General features: G+C 56.9%; 1 protein-coding gene across 2 annotated transcripts; it reads left to right on the plus strand.

The window, feature by feature from the left end:
- Window positions 1-516: 516 nt before the first annotated feature.
- On the plus strand, window positions 517-14,380 carry CCDC92B (coiled-coil domain containing 92B). 2 transcript variants are annotated; one of them, XM_088176961.1, is made up of 5 exons: window positions 517-564; window positions 4,455-4,608; window positions 6,684-6,731; window positions 8,257-8,815; window positions 8,909-14,380. In XM_088176961.1, exons 1-5 carry the CDS (start codon window positions 520-522, stop codon window positions 8,946-8,948), a joined length of 846 nt encoding a protein of 281 aa, XP_088033087.1. In that variant the 5' UTR covers window positions 517-519; the 3' UTR covers window positions 8,949-14,380. The 2 variants fall into 2 exon arrangements, with proteins under 2 accessions (XP_088033087.1, XP_088033086.1); XM_088176960.1 differs by having other exon boundaries at window positions 8,257-14,380.
- The last annotated feature ends 291 nt before the right edge of the window (window positions 14,381-14,671 follow it).

Raw genomic sequence — 14,671 nt, forward strand, 5'->3', positions numbered from 1 at the left:
CTGCTCGGGGGGCCCCAGCTCGGAGCTGAGCGGGACCCACCGGGGCAGCTCCGGCCTCGGGCTTCAGCACCGCGGACAGCGGCGGGAACGGCGGGGAAGGGCAGGAGCGGCGGCCCGGGAATCTCCGGGGAGAGAGAGCTGGACACGAGGGGTCCCCAGGGAGCGGAGCCCCGAGACCCCCGAGGGGCGGGACCCAGCGCAGCGAGGGTCCAGGGGACTGGGAGGAGGCTCCGAGGGTCGCGGAGAGCTGAGCCCCGCTTCACCGGCGGTCTCGGGGAGCTGCGCCGCAGCCCCGATGCGGCTCCCCCGGCAGAGCCCCGGCTCCAGGGCAGAGCCCCGGCCCCGGGCCCGTCCCCGCCCGCCCCGGCGGAGCTCCCCAGTTCCGGTCACGTTGCCGCTGTTTACGGGCGGCGGGGCCGGGCCGGGCGAGGCGGGGCCGCCGCAGGCAGCGCGGGCAGCGCGGGAGCCGCCGCGGCCCCGGCCCGGCCCCGGCCCCGGCCCCGGCCCGGCCCCCGCCCCATGACGCCCAGCGGGCGCCCCGTGGGGCCCCGGCGCTCCCCCCAGGTAAGGCTCCGGCCGCGGGGCCGGGGGGCGGGTGCGGGGCCGGGGGGCTGCGGGCCGGGTGCGGGGCCGGGCGGGGTCCGGGGATGCGGGAACGGCCCCGCAGAAGTTGCCCGCAGCCCCGCTGTGCCGGGTCTAGAAGTTGCTTTTCTCGGTAGTGACCCCGCGGCAGCGCCGTGCCCGCCCCGCCGGTGCTCTGTCCCCGCGGCCCCCGAGCCCTGCCGGCACCGGCACCGGCACCGGCACCGGCACCGGCACCGGCACCGGCACCGGCACCGGGCAGTGTCGCTGCCGAGCCCCGGAGTGCGGGCGGCACCGCGGGTTCCCCGCCGGGGAGCAGGATCGGCCCGGTTCCGCTGCCGGAGCGGAGCTGGATCCGTAGCGAATTCCCTCGGAGCCGGGAGGAGAAAGCACGGCCTTGCCTTCAGCATTCGCAGCCCCCTGACAAGCCTGGCTGGGGCTGTTCCTCAGGCGTTTGCGCTCAGAGGATTGCGAGAAACACAATAATTTATAATCACCATATGTATTGGTTTTATCTGTAAATAGATACTGACAGATACTGAATAGCAAACAGCACTCCAAGTGTAATTCTGCCTCTGCTGAGATCAGGGAAGGTTTCCCACTGACTTTTCCAAGGCCGGGATTTCACCTCTGGTTTCTATTCCTGGCGTCGCCACTGCCTCTGTGACCTTCTGCAAGTTTCTGAGCTTCCTGCTTGCCTGATTTCCCTACATTTAAAGATACACCAGCTTAGTGGCATTGCTACAGTTTATCTTTTTATTCTTTGAGCTGTAAAATACCAAGCACTATGGATTTCTAGTGTGCACCCGTGTTTATTCCTGCGTATGTTTTAATGGGATGGAGAAGGGGTTGCTGGCAGCCACAGCAGGACAAATTATCGACCTGTTCCTGCAAACCTCATGCCCTCTGACTCCCAGCTAGTTTGCCATTATGGGGAATAATAATCACACAGACAAGGGCCAGACCATGGTGTGACAGTGTGTGTACAGAGGGATGTGGATATGAAATACTGCATCTCTCTTTCAGATGCATCATTGGGATGGAGGGGTTTTCTTGGGTCAAAGTTTTGGGATTCTGATTTACACTGAACAGCAGCCTTAGGCAGAGTTTTGCCCTGGAAGCAAATTCCCAATCAACCTGTCTGTGCAAAGAAAATCAGCTCTTGGTAGACTTGCAACTGAATAGGTCATTATAGCTGCTCCAAAAGGCTGTTTCATTTTGGGTTGTGAAATAATAATTTGATAAATTGGGATGAAATTGTAAATATCACTGGGATTTTCCACCAGCACTTTGAAAGAAGAGGCTGAGATCAGGACTCCCTATATGCTTGTGCCAAAGGTCATGATGAAAGGACAAGGAGTGTAGAAAAAAAAGTGATTTAGAGACAGGTGCACAGGAAGGCTGAGCAGAGACCATTCCCACGGTCACTCCATGTGGAGAAATGGAGGGGGCTGAGCCCAGTGCAGCCTCATCAGTTCTGTGCTCAAAATCTTGGAGGATCAGCAAGGGAATGTTGTTCCTGGAAAGCTCTTGGAGATGGGGCAGAGCCCCATGGATGCCCAGTCTCCAGAACTGGAGAGAACTGTTCGGCCAGAGCTGTGCAGGGAGCAGGGCCCAGCTCAGGCTGGAGGTGTCACCTCTGAACAGGGGCAAAGCTCAGCTGACTGCTGCCTCCTTTGCTGCTGTGTGTGCACATGTACAGCTCTCAGAAGCACAAGGGCACAGAGCATTCTCCAAGCTAAAGAGTGACTGCTATCACTTACTCTTGGCTTTTATTATGAATGACATTGTTTTCTAGGGTTGTAACCTCATACCTAACTCATCAAAATCCCAGAGCACACGGTCACTGTGAGAGCTCCCACCACCAGTTGCCTTGGCATCTTAGAACTGCTCTGGAAAGGAGAAGTAACAGCTACAGCAGCAAGGGAGGGATCAGAGTGGGAGGTTCATGGCTAAACAAAACAAGGTGCTCGCTCCCTCATGAGGGATTTCAGATGCTCCTGCCACAAGCTGAGAGTTGTTTCTCAAGAAACAACATGAAAGTTATGTTGGACAGGCAAAGCTGATTCAAACCCACTAAGAATTTCCTATTGCAGTTCTGGAGACAGACTTCTTTTCCCACACACACAGGTAAATTATGAAGGCTCCTTGCTTCCAAATCAGAGACAACAAACAGATCTCAATTCCAGATTTTTTTTTCTTTAACTTTCTTTGCAGCTTGAAATCTATCAATTGTTTTTAAAGGAAAACATTTTCATTGGTTAAAAAAAAATAAGAGCAATTTCCTACTTAAAGGGAGAAGGGAAAGTTAAATGGAAAATTTGCAGCCATTTTTACTAAGACATTTCAACTAGACAGAACAAAGTGCTTGAAAATAGCAGTACATGTCCTCTGGGCTTTGGCCAACCTACTTTCTGATGTTTCCTGAGATGAGGTGCCACAACTCCCATCAAGAAGCTCAGCCCACCACGGCCAGGGCTGGCAGGAGGATGTACCTGTGGTGTGGCTTGCATTCCTGGTCCCTGGCAGATGGCAGATAACTCCCATGACTCTTGCACTGCACCAGGACATATGGCCCTCCAAGGAGGATGGTCTGGCCAGCCCCAGCCCCTGGCACAGCTGGGTGTGACACCTCTGTAAGGACAGCTACAGGACAATGCACTTTGGGTCATTTCTTTACCAGCAGGTTGGGTTCAGCTGTCCCTAACCAACCTGCAACCCCCACCTCATCAACTACAGGAACAGGGAGACCTGACTGTAGAGTTGTGACAAATCTGCAGAGCCTTTGGCTGGAGCAAAGCTTTGACCTTGGAGCACTGCCAAGACCATTTACTGTGGCATTGATCTTAAATGCATTCTGGTTGCAGGAATTGCAAAATGCCCTATGTGACCATGCCAGGGTGCTGGAATAGTGAGCCACAGCGCTCGTTTGGTTCTGCAGGTTCTGTAGAGAGAAAACTGGAGTCAGACGTGGGAAGCAGCTGCCCAGGGACAGGATGATGCACTCCATCCCTCAGGCTTGTGGCACAGCATCTCCCCATAGAATCATTTAGATTGGAAAAACCTCTCAGGCCATTGAGTCCAGCCACTCACCCAGCACTGCCAGGTTACCTTGATTTGCTGCAGCTTCTCTCCTTCTGGGCTGTGTGTAGGGAGCAAGGACAGATTCCACACACCACGGAATGGTATTTCCTGGGATAAAGGGGTTATTTTTATCTCTCTGTGCAGCAGCACAGGTGGGTGGTTTCTGCAGCTGCTTTTCCAAGGCCACTGATGACGTGGGGATGGACCACCAGCCCAGCTCGAGTGCCTGGCACAGCCTGCCAGCAGCTCTTGTCTGCCAGGCAAATTACCAGGGAAGATGTTCCTTCTCCTGGAAGACAACATGACTCTCCCATCCACGCAGTGCTGATCGGGTTAGACAGAGCATATTGTATTTTTCATGTGCTGGATCGCTCGCTGCAGTTGCTGCTGTGTGATGTGGGGCTTGTCAAGAGAGAGCCAAAATCATCTCTGGTGCAACTCCCACCTGGGAACGACAGGGAACAATCCTGTCCCAGATGCATCCTACTCAGTGATAAAGTATTTCCTAGGGCCAAATTCAGAGCAGACACACATGCTGTGATGCCAGGGTTCATGCAGCAGGATTTTCTGCCTGTGCAGTCTCAGAGCAGGCAGGACAGGAGCCGGCCCCAGAGGTGCTGGAAGGTGAGAGGGTGAGGCCATTCCCAGGGCTGCTCTGCCCACAGCCACAGTCCCCATGGAGAGGGTCAAGGAGGGAAAGCACCACCCTGCACCCCAGGCTCTGCCCCTCTGGGTTGCAAGCCCAGCACTCTGCTGCACGTTTGATCAGCCCTCTCCACTCCCTGCAGACCTGGACTGTGAATTTGGTTGCGATGGAGACCGTGTCCCTGGAGCACCAGATCCAGAGCGTGCAGCGCCACATCGCCTTCCTGAAGAAGGAGCAGATGGAGCTGCTCCATGGCCTGCACCTGGAGATCCTCCGCTTGCAGAAGCACTGCTCAGGTGAGTGTTGGTGGCCAGGGCGTGGGGGAGCCGGCTGCTCACGGAGCACCTTGGGCAGGAAAGCTCCTGCTGCACGCCAGGGTGCCACACAGGACACAGAGAGGAGAGTGCCAGGCTGCAGGGCGAGGCTCAGCGCCCTGCCTGCCTGCTCACAACTGCAGCCCCAACCCCTCTGCAGCAGTGTCACACTCCCCTCCAGCCACCCCTGCAGCAGTGACAGTCACCCAGCCTTCTGCCACCACTGGAACTCATTCCAACTTGTGCTGCTGCTCTCATCAATAATTCAGCCACAGCTAATTACTCCTTGTCTTCCAGCCTCTCATTCTCCCAGGTTCCTGGGAAACAAAGAAATGTCTGCACTGATAAAACTGGCTAATTTTCCCCATCCTTTCTGAGCTTTTGCTGTTCTATTCCATTGTTTTAATTATTTCATCTGCTGCCTCTTCAGGCAGGCAAGACAGTGGGGTTCTCCTGCCTAAATCAAACTGGGGGCAGTCTGTCCCCACGGGCTGGAATGAGCCCACTGCACAGGTGATGTCCCCTTCCCAGTGTGAGCCAAGGACAGCTGTATCTGACCAGAGGGGTCCTGTCCTCCTGGGTGAGGGGTGTGGTTCTGCCAGGAGAGATGGGGGCAACCCCTGGGTAGTTTTAAGGAGATTTTGCTGACCTTTGAGTGTCATTATCTGGGGGGCTGTTTGCAGGAGGAGAGTAGAGTCTGTAAGTCAGTTTTTCCCCACTGTGGCCCTGTGGAGCCTTGCCTGCTGCCCTGGCACTGTTGTTTCGGATTTCTCCACTATGCCCTTGGTCTCTCTGAGGTATCCCTGTGGGAAAGGCTCTCCCTTCCCCAGAGGTGATTCTCAGCTGGCCCTCAGGGGTCATGGGGATGGTACTGAAGCAGATCAGCACCAGCCCTCTGGCTCCAGCACAGAAACTGGGACCCCAGGCCGTGCATCATCACTGCACTTGCTCAGCAGGATGATGTCTTTGGAAATAGGCAACTGCTTTGGTTTTCATTTGAAATATACCTGAGACTGCAAACCTATTATTTTAGCTTCAGAAATATAGCACAATGGCCACTGATTCCCACTGGGGCAGTCGAGAGTGCTGAACGCTTTCCAGAAACTGCATTACGTTCTCAGGTACTTCTGCCTTCTCACTACAGATTTGTTTTCCAAGACAGACAGGCAGAGCAGCCTGAGCCAAGCGTTCTGTTTCAGGAGGATGGCAGTGATGAGGATTAGAGTCAACACAAAAGCAGATTAAAAGAAAAATGTAGGGCAAAGATTAACCATTTGAACTCATTTTCGGGGGAAAAAATAGCCCCAAACAGCTGAATGCTGCTGCTGCCACTCTCCTCCTCTGCTCAGGGCTGTTAGTGGTTGGGTGGGCTGTGACAATTAATTCAAAAGGGACTGTCTGTAAGAGTGCAGGGTAAAGTGAACTCCAGAAGGTCCCTGAGCTGCCCTTTGTGGCCTGGTGCTGTAGCCTGGGGCTAGACAGTGAGCAGGCAAAGAGCAGCAGAGAGGAGGCAGCATGGTGGGGCTGAGCAGGCAGGTAGGTGCTGCAGCTCCGGAGATTTGGAAGGGATTTGGAAGCTCCACGTTGCCCTGGAGCAGGGAGCATCCTTCTGCAGGCACATGGTGCTGGGAGGCCGTCCCTGCTTGCATCACGTGCAGAGGCAGCAATCAGCCTGGAGCAGGAAATTGTGAAATGTTTTGGGTGGCAGCTTACACTCTGGTCTATTTTCAATCCGTTGCTCTGCTCTTTGTCCTGGTTTAAAGTGCTGAAAATGGTTCAGCAGTTGGAAAAGGAAAGACATTGTCAGAGGAGCAGAACCTCCTTCGGACAATGTCTTGGCCAAGAGGCTGCTTAATAACATATAAATTGCCACAATTGCCTATTTTTAGCTCAGCCTGTGGCTGGAGCTCCTGGAGGGCCACAGTCCCATGCGGGCTGGGCAGAGATAACACTGCAGCCACAGTGATGTCCAATGCCTCACAGGGAGCAGAGGAATTCTTGGGGAGCACAGAATGGGTGGCATGCTCCTCCTCAGTCCTGTTGGATTTCTCTTCCAGAGCTCACCCATGACCTGGAAATGAAAGAGCTGGAGGCCCGCCAGCAAGGTAAGAGCACAGCTTTGGGCACGAGGTGTGGGTGCAGAAGAGCCTGAAGCCAGAGGGACCCATCAGAGCTGCAGGGAGGGCACAGGGACCTTGCCTGAGGGCAGTGGGGCTGAGGGCAGGACTGGGAGTGTGCACAGCCTGCTGGCAGCCCAGTGCATGCTGGTGATGCCCAGGAGCCCCACAGCCAGCAGAGGCTGCTCTCCTTCCTCTGTCCCAGCGATGAAACTGAAACTCCTCTCTGGCGCTGCCTGGGCACAGTCCCTGGCACCAAGCCTGTCCCCTGTCCCCAGGGCAGCCAGTGCCAGGGTGGGTGCGGGCTGCTCTCACGGGGGCCAGCAGGGTCCTTGCCCTTGGCACCCTCAGGCAGTGCTGTGGCTGGCTCCATGGGAATTCCAAACTGCCAGCCCCTCCCATGGAGCCAGGGGTCCCTTCTCTGCACCCCTGGGCTTTGCTGGCAGAGGGCTGGTGCCCAGCCCACCAGGTGCCATTGGGTGTCAGCAGCCACGATGCAGTGAGTCTCATCCATGGTGCCTGCCCATCCCTCTGCCTTTTAGAGCTGCACAATCACTTTGCCACGTTTATGGGGCAGCATCTCATTTACGATGCCATCAAATGATTGCTCTTCTAATACCATTCATGCAATAATTACCGCCTGCAAATGCCTCCCTAAGACCTCATTATAAAGCTGCAGGAACACTGAGGAGCTGAGGCTGTAAGCAGCTGCCAATCACATCATAAAAAGCAGATTATTGCAGAGGATAGGAGCAGGCCTGGGCAGGCCAGGGAGCGCGGGCAGGTGCCAGCCTGCACCCTGCCAAGGGCTGGGTGCTGGAGCAGGCAGCCAGGGCTGGGGTCAGGAGTCCTCCTGTTGCCCACTGGGCTCCTCCCCAGAATGCCAAGCTGTGAGTTCCCCAAGCTGCCTGGCCATCCTGCCCCAGGATAGCATTCCCCAGAACCCGCTCCCCCTCCCCGGATGAAGGCTCCTTCCCTGCTGAGCGCAGCCCAGCTCCTGTGTAATCTCGGATTAGCATCTCCATCCTGACTAACCAGGCTTTGGAGTCCCGGGCCTTGGGGCCAAAAGTCCCTCCAAAGTTGGGCTGATGGTTTCCCTGCACCATTTCCTTTTCTCTCCCAGCCCACGTGTGCTTCCCCACACCCTCTGCAGACATTCTAAGTCACTTTTTGGGAGAAAAACTACTTACCTAGGGAAATTTTTAAACTGCAGCAAGGTAGAGGCAGCAGGTTCCATGGCAACAACATCCTCCCCTGAAGCTGCCTTTTGCTTTCAGCACACATTTGGATGTTACATGTGGCACCGTGCCCGGGCTCCTGTGTCTGCACTGGCAGCGAGCTCAGGGAGTTTTGGGTCCCAACTTGGAGAAGCACCCGAGCAGCCTCAGTGGCACTGCCAGGACATGCTGGGACATGGGGCTGTCAGCAGCCACGCTGGGGCTGTGGGGTCCTGCCAGGAGCCGTGGGGCTGAGCCCTGCTCCCCCTCCGACCCCTCTGTGCCTTGACCCGCAGATGTCCTGGACCGCGAGCTGGAGGAGAAGTGCCGGGCGATGGAGGCCCAGCTGCAGGAGAAGGAGAAGGACAACCTGGAGCTGCGCAAGGAGCTGCAGCACAAGGAGACGCTGGTGGCCGCGCTGCGCTCCAGCCTGCGCAGCAAGGAGCGCCGGTTCCTGGAGGAGCTGAAGCGCCGCAGCCACCGCGTCACCATCCTCGACACCGAGCTGCAGAAGCAGACGGAGGCGGCCGCCTACCTCTCGCTGCAGCTGCACGCCACGGCCCAGCGGCTGCCGGGCCCCGAGCAGCCCCCGGCCCAGGCCCAGGCCCAGGCCCGGCCCCGCCGCCGCGGCCACCGAGCACCCGCCCGGCGCCCGCCCGGGGACGGGCCCAGGCCCCGGGAGCCGGCGCAGGAGGAGCACGAGGCCATGCCCGACCCGGCGCTGTTCCTGTACTCGCCGCGGCCGCACGGCCCGCAGCGCCCGGAGCCCCCCGGCCGGGGCCAGCGGCCTCCCCGGCAGCCCCCGCAGGAGCCGGCGGCCAGGGCCAGGCCGGCCAAGGGCGAGCCCGGCAAGAGGCAGGGCTCTGGTGCCCACGGTGGTCATGGTGGTCATGGTACCCACAGTGCCCACAGTGCCCACAGTGGTCACAGTGCCCACAGTGGTCACAGTGCTCACGGTGCTCATGGTGCCCCCCGGGCCCAGGAGTAGGCAGCGAGGGGACGGCGTGGCCCGAGCAGCCGGAAAGGCCTGAGCCCGGCCGAGGTTCTGTTCTTTCCCCCGTCCCCTCAGTGCAGGGGAAGGGGCAGCCGAAAGTGGAGCCCTGCACTCACCTCCCACCCACCGGCAGCCAGAACCTGCCTCTGCCAGAAAGGTCTGGGCCAGGGATGTTACCGGCAGTGCTGTGGGACAGGGGAGCATCCAGCACCAGGCTGTGAGGGGGACACGTCCCAGCACCTGTCCACAGCCTGCAAGGAAAGAAAGAAAGAGAGGAAGAAAGAAGGGGAAGCATTTTTGAGATGAGATCTTGCTGCTGCTGCTGCCCTCAGAGTGGGTGCCGGGAGGTGGGTGTGCAGTGCAGCACATGGCTTGGCACCGTGGGATGGGCTCAGCCCTCGCCATCACGGCACCGGGCACTGAGGGGGCCCAGGACACCCCCAGGAAGGTTCTCCAGAACGCAGGCAGCTGAACAAGGGGGATCCTGGGGGTGATGGAGGAATCCCCTGGCACAAGGACAGTGCTGCTGTGCTGACCAGGCCCTGTCCCACGCTCCCCTGTGCAGCAGTCTGTCCACTCATCACGTTTGCAGCAGGACTCAGACAAGGCAGCTGGACAGAGATTGGCAGTCCTGGCAGTCCTGGCAGTCCTGGCAGTCCTGCTGGACACCCCGTGGCTCCTCGGCCACTGCAGCCAGGCTCCATGTGCTGCTGGAGCAGGGCTGCACCCTGTGCCCCCTGCACGGGGCTCTCCTCGGCACCAGCATTTTGGTTCTCAGTCACATCCACAGCCAGGTCTGGGTTTGCTGCTGAGGGCTGAGCAGCCCCCAGTCCTTCCCCATGGCCTCCCGCCCTTCCCAGCACAGCTGCCTTCGCCCCACCAGGGCAGCCTAGCCCCACTTCCAACCAAACTGTCAGCTTTACAATCCACTCCCTGGGTGTTGTGAAACACCATTAGGAGGGGAGGGCTTTGGGCAGGGCAAAGGTCTGTGCTCCAGTGCTGCCAGACCTGTGCTGCTCAGGGCAACCCAAGGGGCAGGTTTCACCCTGGCATGTGAGCTGCCAGCCCGGCTGGCCCAGCTGGGCCACAGGCCCTGCCTGCAGCCAGCCCTGCCAGGCTGGTGGGCAGCAGCCTCCTGCAGGACCCCCGCTGCCTCCGTGGCTGGTGTGGGCACGAGGGAACTGCAGGGTGACATCAGACCCTATTTCCTTCCAATCCATTTTGAAACCTCTTGAAAAACATCACCCTCATAGACTAGCGAGGCTTGGCCTGCCCGTGCTCACCCCTAGTGTGCCCGTGCAGTCAGAGCTGTCTATTTTTGTAGTTCAATATTTATATACTCTATTAAAATGCTTTATGAGATTCACAGCAGCAGTCACCAGGCCAGCTCTTTGGTAAAAATGAACCCCAAAGCATATGAGCTGCACTAGCAGGGCAGGAAGTAGTGGCTTTTGTACCTTTTCTTTGGCTCTTATGTGACTAGTCAGGCTTTGGAAGGCAAGAGCCCTCTTGCTCTCCCAGGGCACCCCTGAGGGTTGGGACTCCCCAGCTGTCCCCATGGTCCCTAATACACCCTGGGTTTGGGACAGAGCCCAGCAAGGCCACGCTGGGCAGAGCCCCCCTCACAGTGCTCAGGCAGCAACTGTGCCGAGGTGTGCAGCTCCTGGGGCATGAAGGCTCTAGTGGGAACTTTTGCAGCCCCTGAGGTATTTGGAGCTGCTGCCTCGGGAGCACAGAACCCTCAGAGCCCCCAGCTGTCCCCCCAGACTACCACAGCCATGGGAGGCTGCAGGAGCCCTGGCAGGGAGCTCCACATGCCCAGGTTGTGCGCAGGTTGGGCAGGGGCAGGGCAGCACGGGCGGCTCTGAGCACCAGAGAGCTCTGAGCTCCCTGGCAAGGCTGCAGAATGCTCCCTGCCTGCTTCCCCCTGCACAGTGATCCAGGCAGGCTCTGTGGTGAGCTGGCTGTGCTGGGACCCTGCTGCCACCCACGCACGGGGACAGTGAGGGGACAGTGAGGGGAGGGTTGCTGGGTGTTGCACGAGCAGCCCCAGGGCTCCAGTGTCACAGCTGTGCGAGTGTTGTGCCCATGAGGTGCTATTGGCCTCTGGAAATCGCTGTTTCTCTCAGGTTCTGAGAGGTTCTGGGCGGATTTGTCTCTCCTCTGTCAGGGTGAAAGAGGCCTGTCCCTGTGTGCTTGGCTGCTGCTGCAGCTGTGGTGTGCACAGCTGTTTCCTGTCCTTCCTAGACAATCCTGATAGACACAGTATGTTGCATTTTTATTACAAACTCCTTCATGGGATCATAGTGTTTATGACTGACCCAAGCACTGAAAAGTGGAGGGAGAAGTCTGATCCTTCTCCTGTGTAAATACCTTCCTAGCAATCATCATCCGTAGTGCCTAGTATGTAAATGAAGCAACCCTGTCTGAGCTGCAGGGCCCTTTCCTCTCCAGCAGTAATTAGCAGCTTGCTCAAGGAGTTGATCTCATTCCCAGTCCCCATGCTGGTCCCTCCCCAGGCAGCTGGGCAGGTCTGGAGCCCCACAGGCAGAGCTGCCTGAGGCCAAGGGGGCTCCCAGAGGGATGGAGAGCGAGCACCCCACTCCCCCCTTCATGCCAATGTAATGTGCTTGGAAATGAGTTGTCAGGCTGAACCCTGCACTTTTCCTTGGGCACATTTGCCTTGGAGCAGGAAGGATCAGCTCCTGCGTGCTGTACCTGCTTCAGTCACTGCTGCTTTTCTTGGGGAGGAGGGAAGCTCTAGAGATTCTATATATACACTTATATATATATATATATATATATACACACATACATGCACTTGTTTTGAAGGGAAAACACTGTATGATTGTAATAGAAATAATGTTGAGATAAATTATTTTAATCTTTGTATTTATATAAAATGATCAAGGAGATCAAAATGATCAAAAAAAATCAAAAAGACAGTATTCCTATTTTTTACTGCAAAGGCTGCTGGAGCCACTGGGATCCTGAGAGCCACTGGGGCCCAGGCAGGGCCTGCCCTCCCCTCCTGGAGGCTCTCACAGACTCCCCCTCGCACTGTAAGCTGGCCCTGAGCCTGTAAGGTGTCACAGGGATCTGGAGGTGCTTCAGTCCCTGCTCTGCACTCCTCAGGAGTCCAAAGGGCACACACAGCTCTGACCTGCACCCGAGAGCACAGACTGAGGAGTGCAGCCACCAACACCACCGTGCTCGGGATGGAACAGGCACTGTTTGATGTTGACTTGTAAAGCTTAATGATTAGACTGGAAATGGAAGCATAGCAATAACGCTCGTTAGTAAACTGTGTCTTGTGTGTGTAAACCACCACGTGCTGAGAGCTGTCTGCCTACAGACTAACAGCCAGGCTCCTCTCCTCTGCACCCCCTTTTGCTCTGTAGCTCTGCAGAGGCTTGTGGATTTGATGTGTTTGGTTTGCTAATATCTCTTTCCCTTTTATTATTATTGTTGTTATTATTATTATTATTATTTTTCCTAATGCTATCTGAGAAAGTGATGTCTCAAATGCACCTTGCAGCAGGTGTGAGGTGAGCAGTGGATGGGGGAAGATGCACTGGCTGTGGCAGAGCCAGTCCCAGAAACAGGGTGCACACTCCCCTGGACTTAGATTAGTCAGGAAGTTCTCCTTCTTGACCCTGTTAACTAAAAAGCCATATTTTGTGAATGTGTTTGCTGGGGTTAATCTAAGCCCTCCCAGCCGTGTCTTTCCCATCCCCACTAGGCTCCCAGCCTTCCCACTGCTGCATGCTCTGTGCTGGGACACTGAACTGGGGCCAGGCCCTGCTGGGGGAGAAGCTTTCTGTGAATTGCCTTATGGCGAGCAAAGCCAGGTTCATGCCCAGCTGATGGGTGCTCTGGAGGGACTGAGGTGCCCAGGAGAGGTGGCAGTGACACAGCAAGAGACATCCTGCCTGAAGTGGCTGGAGCCAGCAGTGTGAAGGGATCGCTCTGCTTTTCCCAAGTTCTCCCCAAGCTCTCCATAATAGGAAGGTAAATCAGCAGCACAACAAAGGACTTTCATTTTTGGGGGTGAGGTGAACCTTTCAGAGTCCTTGTGTACAGCCTTGTGAACTGGCTCCTGCTGCCCCAATGAAGCCACACCATCCTGCCTTGTTCCTAGAGCACCAGCCCCCAGTCCCAGCAGCCCTGATGAGCCAGTCTGGCTGTAGTGACGCCTCCTGCATGCCTGTTCTTGTCACCCTCTTGCACTGTCGGTGCCTGGCTGCCAAGTCCGACAGGGAATGCAACAGGACGGGAGAGAACTCCCTTATGCCTCTGGGTTGCCTCACGCAGGCATCTGAGATGTGTGGATAAGATCAGCAGCGCCGGGCTGGGTGAGCAGGAGGAGCTCAGGATCGATGAGCACAGCGGCTGTGGAGGAGCCACCAGACACCACGGCCTGTTAAAGCACAAGGATCAAATCAAAGCACCGTGTCCCCTCACCGGCAGAGCTGCCCTTTGCTCCCCAGAGCCCCGTTTCTGTCCCTGTGTCCTCCCTGCCAGCTCTGGCCCTGCAGGGACGCTGCTGTCCCAGCCCCATGAAGGGATGGTGCCTCTGGGCAGGACACGGAGGGTGACACTGGGAGGGTGACACTCGGTACTGCCACCACATCCATCCCTTCATCCCACCCTCCCTCTCCTTGCACCTTTGGGCAGGAGCAGGGGAGCAAAGCTGCTGGTGTGTGAGACGTGCACCCAACCCACACCCAAACGGTGCCTGGTCCTCCCTGGCCAGGGTGTGGTTATGCCTCCTGGCTCTTCCCGATAGATTTCAGTCATCTCGCAGCTTCCAAGAAAGCTCCCCTTTCCTGTTGCTGCAATTATGGCAGGAATTAGACTATCAGGCCCTGGGAATGTCCCAAATCTTTGCATGTCTGAAGCAGCAGACCCTTCCTGTCCATGGGCTGTGGGTACAGCCCTGAGCTGCAGTCCTGCAGGGACCAGCAGTGTCTGTATGTCCAAGGTCACCCCAGTGGGGTGGGGACACCACCTCTGCCTGCCCAGAGCTGTGCTGGCACCCTTGGGAGGGCTCAGCAGAGGGATGAGGAGGGCAGCACTTCTGCTCCAGCTCCCCTGGTCCCAGAGCAGCTGTGGTTTCGTTGGAGCAAAAATATTGTCCTTGGCTGAGTTAGTGAAGCTCAGTGAGAACAATAAACGCCTGTGCCTCGTGCTGGGGAGCGCCGCCGCAGAGGGACAGATGCCAAAGCTTTGACACTGCTCTGCTTTATTTGAATGTTCATTTTGCTACATGTCACCATTATTTGCCAGGATGATATTCATGTTGACTTTGCTTTTTAACCAAGTGCTTTTCAAAATGTGTTAGCAGCCAGAGACTAGAGTATGGAGCTGTACTTTAGAAGTTGTTGTAATATGCCTTTTTCTTAATAAAGAGACTGAAATCTGCAGAGGGTGGTACTGTCCTACCCCAGAGTGCAGGACCTCCAGCCACAAGCCAGAAGCATCTCTGTCTCTGTCCCAGGACTGGCTCCTCCCTCAGTCCCCCAGAGCTCTTCCACCGCTCTGGGGAGTCCTCAGAGTGACACCCCAGTTCTTACAGGGGGCCTGCAGGTAGATGGGGGATCATTATCAGGATCTGGAGTGCCAGGACAAGGGGGAATGGCTTCCTGCTGCCAGAGGGCAGGGATAGACGGGATATTGGGAAGATTCTTCCCCGTGTTTGGGCAGGGCCTGGCACA

This window comes from Sturnus vulgaris, chromosome 21 (assembly GCF_052056855.1).
Source record: "Sturnus vulgaris isolate bStuVul1 chromosome 21, bStuVul1.hap1, whole genome shotgun sequence".
Classification (NCBI taxonomy): domain Eukaryota; kingdom Metazoa; phylum Chordata; class Aves; order Passeriformes; family Sturnidae; genus Sturnus; species Sturnus vulgaris.